Source organism: Oncorhynchus mykiss, chromosome 9 (assembly GCF_057628025.1).
Source record: "Oncorhynchus mykiss isolate SJ-2025 chromosome 9, ASM5762802v1, whole genome shotgun sequence".
Taxonomy (NCBI): domain Eukaryota; kingdom Metazoa; phylum Chordata; class Actinopteri; order Salmoniformes; family Salmonidae; genus Oncorhynchus; species Oncorhynchus mykiss.
Window position 1 is genome coordinate 14,237,762 of NC_143030.1, and position 13,936 is coordinate 14,251,697.

Consider the following 13,936-nt stretch of genomic DNA (forward strand, 5'->3'; position numbering starts at 1 on the left):
CTCCCCAAAGCCTTAAACATGGGCACCCTCATAGATATCATCCTAACCAACTTCCCCTCTAAATACACCTCTGCTGTCTTCAACCAAGATCTCAGCGATCACTGCCTCATTGCCTGCATCCGTAATGGGTCAGCGGTCAAACGACCTCCTCTCATCACTGTAAAACGCTCCCTGAAACACTTCAGCGAGCAGGCCTTTCTAATCGACCTGGCCGGGGTATCCTGGAAGGATATTGACCTCATCCCGTCAGTAGAGGATGCCTGGATATTTTTTAAAAATGCCTTCCTAACCATCTTAAATAAACATGCCCCATTCAAGAAATTTAGAACCAGGAACAGATATAGCCCTTGGTTCTCCCCAGACCTGACTGCCCTTAACCAACACAAAAACATCCTATGGCGTTCTGCATTAGCATCGAACAGCCCCCGTGATATGCAGCTGTTCAGGGAAGCTAGAAACCATTATACACAGGCAGTTAGAAAAGGCTAGCGTTTTCAAGCAGAAATTTGCTTCTTGCAACACTAACTCAAAAAAGTTCTGGGACACTGTAAAGTCCATGGAGAATAAGAACACCTGCTCCCAGCCGCCCACTGCACTGAAGATAGGAAACACTGTCACCACTGATAAATCCACCATAATTGAAAATTTCAATAAGCATTTTTCTACTGCTGGCCATGCTTTCCACCTGGCTACTCCTACCCCTGTCAACAGCACTGCACCCCCAACAGCAACTCGCCCAAGCCTTCCCCATTTCTCCTTCTCCCAAATCCATTCAGCTGATGTTCTGAAAGAGCTGCAAAATCTGGACCCCTACAAATCAGCCGGGCTAGACAATCTGGACCCTTTCTTTCTAAAATTATCTGCCGAAATTGTTGCCACCCCTATTACTAGCCTGTTCAACCTCTCTTTCGTGTCGTCTGAGATTCCCAAAGATTGGAAAGCAGCTGCGGTCATCCCCCTCTTCAAAGGGGGGGACACTCTTGACCCAAACTGCTACAGACCTATATCTATCCTACCATGCCTTTCTAAGGTCTTCGAAAGCCAAGTCAACAAACAGATTACCGACCATTTTGAATCTCACCATACCTTCTCTGCTATGCAATCTGGTTTCAGAGCTGGTCATGGGTGCACCTCAGCCACGCTCAAGGTCCTAAACGATATCTTAACCGCCATCGATAAGAAACATTACTGTGCAGCCGTATTCATTGATCTGGCCAAGGCTTTCGACTCTGTCAATCACCACATCCTCATCGGCAGACTCAACAGCCTTGGTTTCTCAAATGATTGCCTCGCCTGGTTCACCAACTACTTCTCTGATAGAGTTCAGTGTGTCAAATCGGAGGGTCTGTTGTCCGGACCTCTGGCAGTCTCTATGGGGGTGCCACAGGGTTCAATTCTTGGACCGACTCTCTTCTCTGTATACATCAATGAGGTCGCTCTTGCTGCTGGTGAGTCTCTGATCCACCTCTACGCAGACGACACCATTCTGTATACTTCCGGCCCTTCTTTGGACACTGTGTTAACAACCCTCCAGGCAAGCTTCAATGCCATACAACTCTCCTTCCGTGGCCTCCAATTGCTCTTAAATACAAGTAAAACTAAATGCATGCTCTTCAACCGATCGCTACCTGCACCTACCCGCCTGTCCAACATCACTACTCTGGACGGCTCTGACTTAGAATACGTGGACAACTACAAATACTTAGGTGTCTGGTTAGACTGTAAACTCTCCTTCCAGACCCATATCAAACATCTCCAATCCAAAGTTAAATCTAGAATTGGCTTCCTATTTCGCAACAAAGCATCCTTCACTCATGCTGCCAAACATACCCTTGTAAAACTGACCATCCTACCAATCCTCGACTTTGGCGATGTAATTTACAAAATAGCCTCCAATACCCTACTCAACAAATTGGATGCAGTCTATCACAGTGCAATCCGTTTTGTCACCAAAGCCCCATATACTACCCACCATTGCGACCTGTACGCTCTCGTTGGCTGGCCCTCGCTTCATACTCGTCGCCAAACCCACTGGCTCCATGTCATCTACAAGACCCTGCTAGGTAAAGTCCCCCCTTATCTCAGCTCGCTGGTCACCATAGCATCTCCCACCTGTAGCACACGCTCCAGCAGGTATATCTCTCTAGTCACCCCCAAAACCAATTCTTTCTTTGGCCGCCTCTCTTTCCAGTTCTCTGCTGCCAATGACTGGAACGAACTACAAAAATCTCTGAAACTGGAAACACTTATCTCCCTCACTAGCTTTAAGCACCAACTGTCAGAGCAGCTCACAGATTACTGCACCTGTACATAGCCCACCTATAATTTAGCCCTATCAACTACCTCTTTCCCAACTGTATTTAATTTATTTATTTTGCTCCTTTGCACCCCATTATTTTTATTTCTACTTTGCACATTCTTCCATTGCAAAACTACCATTCCAGTGTTTTACTTGCTATATTGTATTTACCTTGCCACCAAGGCCTTTTTTGCCTTTACCTCCCTTCTCACCTCATTTGCTCACATTGTATATAGACTTGTTTATACTTTATTATTGACTGTATGTTTGTTTTACTCCATGTGTAACTCTGTGTTGTTGTATCTGTCGAACTGCTTTGCTTTATCTTGGCCAGGTCGCAATTGTAAATGAGAACTTGTTCTCAACTGGCCTACCTGGTGAAATAAAGGTAAAATAAAAAAATAAAAAAAGGTGTTGGTCGTGGAGACTACTTTTCCATGAGGAGAGAGGTGTTGGTCGTGGAGACTACTTTTTCATGAGGAGAGAGGTGTTGGTCGTGGAGACTACTTTTCCATGAGCAGAGAGGTGTTGGTCGTGGAGACGACTTTTCCTCTTTTCTTCACCAAACATTAGTTCCTCCCCCTCTCCCACTTCCTTTCTTCCCGCACCTTCTCCCTCCCTCATCTCTTTCTCCCACTCCATCCTGCTCTTCCTTCCCCCCTCTTCCTCTCACCAATCCCATTCCCTCCCTCTCTTCCCCCTCCTCTCCCCTTCTCTCTCCCTCTTTTCAGTCTCCTCCTCTCTCTCTTTCCCTGACAGACCCCTTTAACTGGAGAGAATAATGTTTCATATTTCACTCCAACAACACTGCAGTACCATCAATGCAGCAGAGAACAGAAGTTCTCTACATTAATCTTCATCCAAACAGATGAAACAAATGACTTCATTATCTGAATCTCACACAGATAGGATAGCAGACCCTTCTCTTTTTACACATTTTGTTACGTTACAGCCTTGTTCTAAAATGGATGAAATAAATGTTTTTACTCAATCTACACACAATACCCCATAATGAAAAAGCGAAAACAGTTTTTTTTATGTTTGCAAATGAAAACAGAAATACCTTATGTGAATAACTATTCAGACCCTTTGCTATGAGACACCATATTGAGCTCAGGTGCATCCTGTTTCCATTGATCATCCTTGAGATGTTTCTACAACTTGATTGGAGACCACCTGTGGTAAATTCAATTGATTGGACATGATTTGGAAAGGCACACACCTGTCTGTATAAGGTCCCACAGTTGACAGTGCATATCAGAGCAAAAACCACAGTCAAAGGAATTGTCCATAGAGCTCCGAGACAGGATTGTGTTGAGGAATAGATCTGGGGAAGGGTACCAAAACATTCATCCAGCATTGAAGGTCCCCAAGAACACAGTGGCCTCCACCAAGACTCTTCCTAGAGCTGGCCACCCAGCCAAACTGAGCAATCAGGGGAGAAGGGCCTTGGTCAAGGAGGTGACCAAGAATTCGATGGTCACTCTGACAGAGCTCCAGAGTTCCTCTGTGGAGATGGGAGAACCTTCCAGAAGGACAACCATCTCTGCAGCACTCCACTAATCAGGCCTTTATGATAGAGCTGCCAGATGGAAGCCATTCCTCAGTAAAAGGCACATGACAGCCCGCTTGGAGTTTGCCAAAAGGCACCTAAAGGACTCTCAGACCATGAGAAACAAGATTTTCTGGTAAAATGAAACCAAGACTGAACTATTCGGCCTGGATGCAAAACATAATGTCTGGAGGAAACCTGTCACCATCCCTATGGTGAAGCATGGTGGTGGCAGCATCATGCTGTGGGGATATTTTTCAGATGCAGGGACTGGAAGACTAGTCAGGATCAAAGGAAAGATGAACGGAGCAATGTACAGTGAGATCCTTGATGAAAAGTTGCTCAAGAGCGCTCAGGATCTCAGACTGGGGTGAAGGTTCACCTTTCAACAGGACAACGACCCTAAGCACACAGCCAAGACAACGCAGGAGTGGCTTCAGGACAAGTCTCTAAATGTCCTTGAGTGGCCCAGCCAGAGCCCGGACTTGAACCTGATCAAACATCTCTGGAGAGACCTGAAAATAGCTGTGCAGTGACGCTCCCCGTCCAACCTGACAGAGTTTGAGACGATCTGCAGAGAAGAATGGGAGAAAGTCCCCAAATACAGGTGTGCCAAGCTTGTATTGTCATACCCAAGAAGACTTGAGGCTGTAATCACTGCCAAAGGTGCTTCAACAAAGTACTGAGTAAAGGGTCTGAATACTTATGCAAATGTTATATTTCAACAAACAAAAGAAATTATACATTTGCAGAAATTCCCCCAAAACTATTTTTGCTTTGCCATTATGGGTTATTGTGTGTAGATTAATGAGGGGGGGAACTATTGAATCCATTTTAGAATAAAGGCTGTAACGTAACAAAATGTGGAAAAAGTCAAGGGGTCTGAATACTTTCCAAATTCACTGGAGATAGGACCTGTATGGGTGGTTTGGTGGTTACCTTGTGGTTCTGTGGCCACCACAGCATCTGGGTTATCAGTCTTCACCAGGTCTGCATTCAGGCTCTCTGTAACAGGACACAGCAGTCTGGTAAATCTGAGAATGTATCTAGATACGATTATCTGATTATAGATTACTGTAATCCCAGGTAATCATTACACCGTTATCAAATCTATATAGAATCATATCCACATTATACCACAAGATCTAGACAGATTACGTCAGATTACGTTAACCCCATCTGGCTTCTTACGTTGTATGCTGAAGCAGAGCTTCTTCTTCTGGTAGGAGACGTAGCTGGTGACCGCGCCAACCAGCGCCAAGCCAATGGCACTGATGATCCCGGCGATGGTTCCGGTCTCAGCCATGGTGTCTGGAGCACAGAGGAACACAGAGGTGTAATCAATAGTCAATAATCAACAGCCAATAATCAATATTAGACACAGACCTTTGCCATGCATAACCTGTTGTTTCATAAAAATATTGTTGTTGTCGTCATACCAAGGTTGTTGTCATCGGCGGCAGACTGGCCTCCACCATGTCCACCTACAGGAATGATGCATGTCAGCTAGTCAGTTACATTCTATTATAATGTGCAATCAATGTAAATGAATTTAATAAAAGGTCCCTGTGTCCTGATTGAAAATATTAACTACCTACCCAGATGTAAACACTGTTTACATATTTGTCCAACAGTTAAACAGAGTGAGTATCTTCATTTTTAAAAAACAAGCATTGGTAAATGTCTGAACTCAGAAGACTGTTCTCACGCTCTTTTATTATGTTTGTTTATCTAATAATTTCCCCTTTTTAAGATCATCCATTACCTTTGCCTTTGTCAGGGTTGTAGGTGTCGTCTTTCCCAACGTCAAGCAGATCATCATCTGAGAAAGATCCACCTAAGGGATATAGAATCAGCATTAACTGGCAACCCTAACCTGACACACCAGGCTCCAAGCCAGGGACGGACCCCGCACAAACACAGCCAACGTCCCCAACCCTAACTTGACAGGCTCCAAGCCAGGGACGGCCACCGCTCAAACACAGCCAACGTCCCCAACCTGCCAGGCTCCAAGCCAGGGACGGCCCCCGCTCAAACACAGCCAACGTCCCCAACCCTAACTTGACAGGCTCCAAGCCAGGGACGCCCCCCGCTCAAACACAGCCAACATCCCTAAAGTAAGGTCTCCAGAAAGAGGAGAAAATTCAGTAGACGAGGGAGTCAGTAACAGTATATAGAGGACAAGCGCTGGTCTTCTAGTGTAAAGATGTAATAAGGAGAAAGAGAAGGATCGGGGTTGCCAGATGTCATTCAGGAAGGAGAAAGAGAAGGATCGGGGTTGCCAGATGTCATTCAGGAAGGAGAAAGAGAAGGATCGGGGTTGCCAGATGTCATTCAGGAAGGAGAAAGAGAAGGATCAGGGTTGCCAGATGTCATTCAGGACGGAGAAAGAGAAGGATCGGGGTTGCCAGATGTCATTCAGGAAGGAGAAAGAGAAGGATCGGGGTTGCCAGATGTCATTCAGGAAGGAGAAAGAGAAGGATCGGGGTTGCCAGATGTCATTCAGGAAGGAGAAAGAGAAGGATCAGGGTTGCCAGATGTCATTCAGGAAGGGGAAAGAGAAGGATCGGGGTTGCCAGATGTCATTCAGGAAGGAGAAAGAGAAGGATCAGGGTTGCCAGATATTATCACCACATTAACAGGATAGAGTGAGGATATAGACCATCAGCTATGCTTTGTGCACAGTACACACACAGTACACACACAGTACACACACAGTACACACACAGTACACCATGAGGCTGAGATGAGGCTGAAAATATTTATCTTTTGAAGCTTATTTTCTGCAATTCTACACATTTACACATAGATCAAATATAGAGTGATATAAAGAAGGACAGAGATTGGATATTAAAAGAGAGGGATGCTGTTAAATAGAACTAGGTATTATCCAAGAACAGAGCAGAAAGCTGGTCCCCAGCCCAGTAGACAGGCCGGTTAGGGTTGATTTGGGTAGGCGCAGTAGACAGGCATGGTTTAGTTTATCCAGGTTGACCAGGTAGGTTAGGGTCAGGTTGGGTAGGTCAGGCAGGGTTCTTACCCCCGTTCCCTCCTCTGTTGCTGGGGGCTCTGTCTCCCCTGCCTCCGCCTCCAATACCTTTATCTGACGAGACATGACATGACACCACATAAACCCTCTGATACTAGGCTAATATAGTGTTACTATGATAGTAACACACTACTACTACTACTACTACTACTGCAATATACAGACTATCAAACCAAAATACTATAATACCACTGTAGTATAAAGACTATCAAACCCTAATATACTAATACTATACCACCACTGTACTATAATACTACTGTGACTATAGTATACAGACTATCAAACCCTAATTCACAAATACTATATTACCATTCTACTACTGTGACTGTAGTATACAGACTATCAAACCTAATACACTAATACTACAGCCTATTACTATGACTGCTATTCCTAGTATTTGCTACTCTACTACAACTGCTACAGTTTTCTACACCAGCTATCTACTGCTGCTCCACTACAATATGTATACCATAACTACTGCTGCTCCACTACAATATGTATACCATACCTACTGCTGCTCCACTACAATATGTATACCATACCTACTGCTGCTCCACTACAATATGTATACCATACCTACTGCTGTCCACTACAATATGCATACCATACCTACTGCTGCTCCACTACAATATGTATACCATACCTACTGCTGCTCCACTACAATATGTATACCATAATACCTACTGCTGCTCCACTACAATATGTATACCATACCTACTGCTGCTCCACTACAATATGTATACCATAATACCTACTGCTGCTCCACTACAATATGTATACCATACCTACTGCTGCTCCACTACAATATGTATACCATAATACCTACTGCTGCTCCACTACAATATGTATACCATAATACCTACTGCTGCTCCACTACAATATGTATACCATACCTACTGCTGCTCCACTACAATATGTATACCATACCATACCTACTGCTGCTCCACTACAATATGTATACCATACCATACCTACTGCTGCTCCACTACAATATGTATACCATAATACCTACTGCTGCTCCACTACAATATGTATACCATAATACCTACTGCTGCTCCACTACAATATGTATACCATACCTACTGCTGCTCCACTACAATATGTATACCATAATACCTACTGCTGCTCCACTACAATATGTATACCATACCTACTGCTGCTCCACTACAATATGTATACCATACCTACTGCTGCTCCACTACAATATGTATACCACACCTACTGCTGCTCCACTACAATATGTATACCATACCTACTGCTGCTCCACTACAATATGTATACCATACCTACTGCTGCTCCACTACAATATGTATACCATATCTACTGCTGCTCCACTACAATATGTATACCATATCTCCTGCTGCATACCTACTGCTGCTCCACTACAATATGTATACCATACCTACTGCTGCTCCACTACAATATTTATACCATACCTACTGCTGCTCCACTACAATATGTATACCATACCTACTGCTGTCCACTACAATATGTATACCATATCTACTGCTGTCCACTACAATATGTATACCATATCTACTGCTGCTCCACTACAATATGTATACCATAATACCTACTGCTGCTCCACTACAATATGTATACCATACCTACTGCTGCTCCACTACAATATGTATACCATACCTACTGCTGCTCCACTACAATATGTATACCATACCTACTGCTGCTCCACTACAATATGTATACCATACCTACTGCTGCTCCACTACAATATGTATACCATACCTACTGCTGCTCCACTACAATATTTATACCATACCTACTGCTGCTCCACTACAATATGTATACCATACCTACTGCTGCCCACTACAATATGTATACCATATCTACTGCTGTCCACTACAATATGTATACCATATCTACTGCTGCTCCACTACAATATGTATACCATACCTACTGCTGCTCCACTACAATATGTATACCATACCTACTGCTGCTCCACTACAATATGTATACCATACCTACTGCTGCTCCACTACAATATGTATACCATACCTACTGCTGCTCCACTACAATATGTATACCATACCTACTGCTGCTCCACTACAATATGTATACCATACCTACTGCTGCTCCACTACAATATGTATACCATACCTACTGCTGCTCCACTACAATATGTATACCATATCTACTGCTGCTCCACTACAATATGTATACCATACCTACTGCTGCTCCACTACAATATGTATACCATACCTACTGCTGCTCCACTACAATATGTATACCATACCTACTGCTGCTCCACTACAATATGTATACCATATCTACTGCTGTCCACTACAATATGTATACCATACCTACTGCTGTCCACTACAATATGTATACCATACCTACTGCTGCTCCACTACAATATGTATACCATATCTACTGCTGTCCACTACAATATGTATACCATACCTACTGCTGTCCACTACAATATGTATACCATACCTACTGCTGCTCCACTACAATATTTATACCATACCTACTGCTGCTCCACTACAATATGTATACCATATCTACTGCTGTCCACTACAATATGTATACCATATCTACTGCTGTCCACTACAATATGTATACCATACCTACTGCTGCTCCACTACAATATGTATACCATATCTACTGCTGTCCACTACAATATGTATACCATATCTACTGCTGCTCCACTACAATATGTATACCATACCTACTGCTGCTCCACTACAATATTTATACCATACCTACTGCTGCTCCACTACAATATGTATACCATATCTACTGCTGTCCACTACAATATGTATACCATATCTACTGCTGCTCCACTACAATATGTATACCATACCTACTGCTGCTCCACTACAATATTTATACCATACCTACTGCTGCTCCACTACAATATGTATACCATACCTACTGCTGCTCCACTACAATATGTATACCATATCTACTGCTGCTCCACTACAATATGTATACCATACCTACTGCTGCTCCACTACAATATGTATACCATACCTACTGCTGCTCCACTACAATATGTATACCATACCTACTGCTGCTCCACTACAATATGTATACCATACCTACTGCTGCTCCACTACAATATGTATACCATACCTACTGCTGCTCCACTACAATATGTATACCATACCTACTGCTGCTCCACTACAATATGTATACCATACCTACTGCTGCTCCACTACAATATGTATACCATACCTACTGCTGCTCCACTACAATATGTATACCATATCTACTGCTGCTCCACTACAATATGTATACCATACCTACTGCTGCTCCACTACAATATGTATACCATACCTACTGCTGTCCACTACAATATGTATACCATACCTACTGCTGTCCACTACAATATGTATACCATACCTACTGCTGCTCCACTACAATATGTATACCATACCTACTGCTGCTCCACTACAATATGTATACCATACCTACTGCTGTCCACTACAATATGTATACCATATCTACTGCTGTCCACTACAATATGTATACCATACCTACTGCTGCTCCACTACAATATGTATACCATACCTACCGCTGCTCCACTACAATATGTATACCATACCTACTGCTGCTCCACTACAATATGTATACCATACCTACCGCTGCTCCACTACAATATGTATACCATACCTACTGCTGCTCCACTACAATATGTATACCATACCTACTGCTGCTCCACTACAATATGTATACCATACCTACTGCTGCTCCACTACAATATGTATACCATACCTACTGCTGCTCCACTACAATATGTATACCATACCTACTGCTGCTCCACTACAATATGTATACCATACCTACTGCTGCTCCACTACAATATGTATACCATATCTACTGCTGTCCACTACAATATGTATACCATAATACCTACTGCTGCTCCACTACAATATGTATACCATACCTACTGCTGCTCCACTACAATATGTATACCATACCTACTGCTGTCCACTACAATATGTATACCATACCTACTGCTGCTCCACTACAATATGTATACCATACCTACTGCTGCTCCACTACAATATGTATACCATACCTACTGCTGCTCCACTACAATATGTATACCATACCTACTGCTGCTCCACTACAATATGTATACCATACCTACTGCTGCTCCACTACAATATGTATACCATAATACCTACTGCTGTCCACTACAATATGTATACCATACCTACTGCTGCTCCACTACAATATGTATACCATAATACCTACTGCTGCTCCACTACAATATGTATACCATAATACCTACTACTGTCCACTACAATATGTATACCATACCTACTGCTGCTCCACTACAATATGTATACCATACCTACTGCTGCTCCACTACAATATGTATACCATATCTACTGCTGCTCCACTACAATATGTATACCATACCTACTGCTGCTCCACTACAATATGTATACCATATCCACTGCTGCTCCACTACAATATGTATACCATAATACCTACTGCTGCTCCACTACAATATGTATACCATACCTACTGCTGCTCCACTACAATATGTATACCATACCTACTGCTGCTCCACTACAATATGTATACCATACCTACTGCTGCTCCACTACAATATGTATACCATATCTACTGCTGCTCCACTACAATATGTATACCATATCTACTGCTGCTCCACTACAATATGTATACCATACCTACTGCTGCTCCACTACAATATGTATACCATACCTACTGCTGCTCCACTACAAAATGTATACCATATCTACTGCTGCTCCACTACAATATGTATACCATATCTACTGCTGTCCACTACAATATGTATACCATACCTACTGCTGCTCCACTACAATATGTATACCATACCTACTGCTGCTCCACTACAATATGTATACCATACCTACTGCTGCTCCACTACAATATGTATACCATACCTACTGCTGCTCCACTACAATATGTATACCATACCTACTGCTGCTCCACTACAATATGTATACCATACCTACTGCTGCTCCACTACAATATGTATACCATATCTACTGCTGCTCCACTACAATATGTATACCATACCTACTGCTGTCCACTACAATATGTATACCATACCTACTGCAAACCCACACTTCTGAATGACATACTCTACACAAACAGAATAAGAACAAAAGTAATTCATACATAAATCAATTATAACAAAAATAAACAATAACCTGCTTGTCCCTTGTTCTTGTCCTTCCCTCCAATGTCATTGTTGGGATCCAGAGCATCACTCAGGTCAAACTCATCAGAGGCTGCAGGGAGAGGTCACAGGTCAGAGGTCAAAGATCATGGGTAAAAGTTCAAATGCGAGTCGGGCAAAAAAAAAAAAAAATGGAATCTACAGTATATCTAACATGTCTCAACCAGGAGGAAAAGCAAACAGCATAGTCACAATATACAGCATCTGTGAAGAGATACATTCTATACATGGTAACTTAATGTCTACAGCCCCCAAACGCAACTCTGGTTCTCTAAGCCAGTTCCAATGTATTTTTTCATTGTTCCCCTCTAATCCGGGACTGATTTAGACCTGGGACACCAGGTGTGTGCAATTAATGACCAGGTAGAACAGAAAACCAGCAGGCTCCGGACCTCGTAGGGTCAGAGTTGAGTACCCCTGGTCTACAATATCAGTTTTCCACACATTGTACAGATCCATAGATACATACATACAGACAAATACGAACACAAAAGAAGATGAGACGTCACTGCTTTCACAGCTTCCAGTAGCCACACAGTCGAGAAAACATCTCCGAAACTAGAATGTGTGGAAGACATCCAGGAAGCACTCACATATACTCTATTTTGGTACTCAATAGATACCGAATGTCCAAAGGTCATTCAAAAGTCACACTGCCCGTTTGTTGAATTCAAGAAAATGACAGCATTCTGTGGCTAAAAAAAACAAACAACCGAGATAATGAGATGCAAACACACAACACGACCCACGCATGCATACACGACACAACATGTGTGGCAACAAAGACAACAATATGTAAACAACATGGTGAGTGTACCTACAGAGTGTCTACAATAGCATGCTACACAGGATGTCGTTGACGCAGGCAAGATATCACTACAATGTGTGTGAATGTCTATACGTGGACCGTGTCCCAATAATCTTCACCGGCTTCCTTTCCTCATCTCCACCATTACAACCAATAGGAGTTGTCATCTGTCCAGTCCAATCAGATCATTGGTCATGAGAGAAAGCAGATACCAGGAACAAGGAAGCTAGTTTAGATCATCAGAGCCGTACAATAGAGAGAGTTTGGCAAACTAGCCTCCATGTTGGTTCTAAACATTCCATGGCATTAACCTTCTAATCTCCTTTCTAATTTGAACGCATGGAACATCTGGTGTCAAAATGGCCGCCAATAAAAAAGATACAATCTCAAACGGAGTTTTCCAAACTCTATATATCTATACCTCTGTTTTAGATTGAAGGGACATAAGCATCGTCTTCTGACAGGAGACGTACATCACTCCGACCCAGCGCTAGACCTTTGACCAGCAGCGCAGATGGGTGACCAACTACATGATGGGGGAGGGGGGTATATCGATATTGATAGGCAGCATCTGAAATGGCACCCTATTACCCACATAGGGTAGTATGTAGGAAGTAGTGCACTAGGGGCCCTGGTCAAAAGTAGTGCACTGCGTAGGGAATAGGGGTGCCATTTGGGACACAACCCAGACTTGACAACAACAGGACGGTGGTTCTAATTGGGGAATGGGGATGGTTCGTTAACAGGCCTGTGTTCAAGTACTACTCAAAATAATTTCAAATACTTTATCTGTGCTTGATTGAGCTTGCTTGGCACTCTAGGCAGGCTACAGAAAAAGCTCAACTTGAACATTTCTAATATTATTTGAATCCAGGTCTGTTTGTTAAGCGAGCAGTACCAACCGGGCTGGGGCTTCGGTGGGGTACGGGGACCCTTGGTGGCGAGGCCAGGGCGAAGGCTGGGCCCAAAGTCAAAATCAGCCTGGAACTCATCTGTTAGTGTAGTGAGAGCTCAGGGGTTAGTATAAC

The 13,936-nt window shown here is 43.1% G+C and overlaps 1 protein-coding gene across 17 annotated transcripts in view; it reads right to left on the reverse strand.

Moving 5' to 3' along the window:
- The window catches only part of LOC110531444 (CD99 antigen-like protein 2), a 40,493-nt gene that overhangs the window by 5,823 nt on the left and 20,734 nt on the right, over positions 1–13,936 (reverse strand). For 2 of the 17 annotated variants that reach the window (XM_036987314.2, XM_036987313.2), the window contains exons 5-11: positions 13,811–13,900; positions 12,072–12,152; positions 6,892–6,954; positions 5,617–5,688; positions 5,291–5,335; positions 5,043–5,162; positions 4,791–4,856 (exon numbers count right to left, since the gene is read on the reverse strand). In XM_036987314.2, the coding sequence (XP_036843209.2) occupies positions 4,791–4,856; positions 5,043–5,162; positions 5,291–5,335; positions 5,617–5,688; positions 6,892–6,954; positions 12,072–12,152; positions 13,811–13,900 (537 nt within the window). The remainder of the gene's footprint in view (positions 1–4,790; positions 4,857–5,042; positions 5,163–5,290; positions 5,336–5,616; positions 5,689–6,891; positions 6,955–12,071; positions 12,153–13,810; positions 13,901–13,936) is intronic. The other 15 variants (XM_036987317.2, XM_036987316.2, XM_090183513.1 and 12 more) reach the window with 8 other exon arrangements.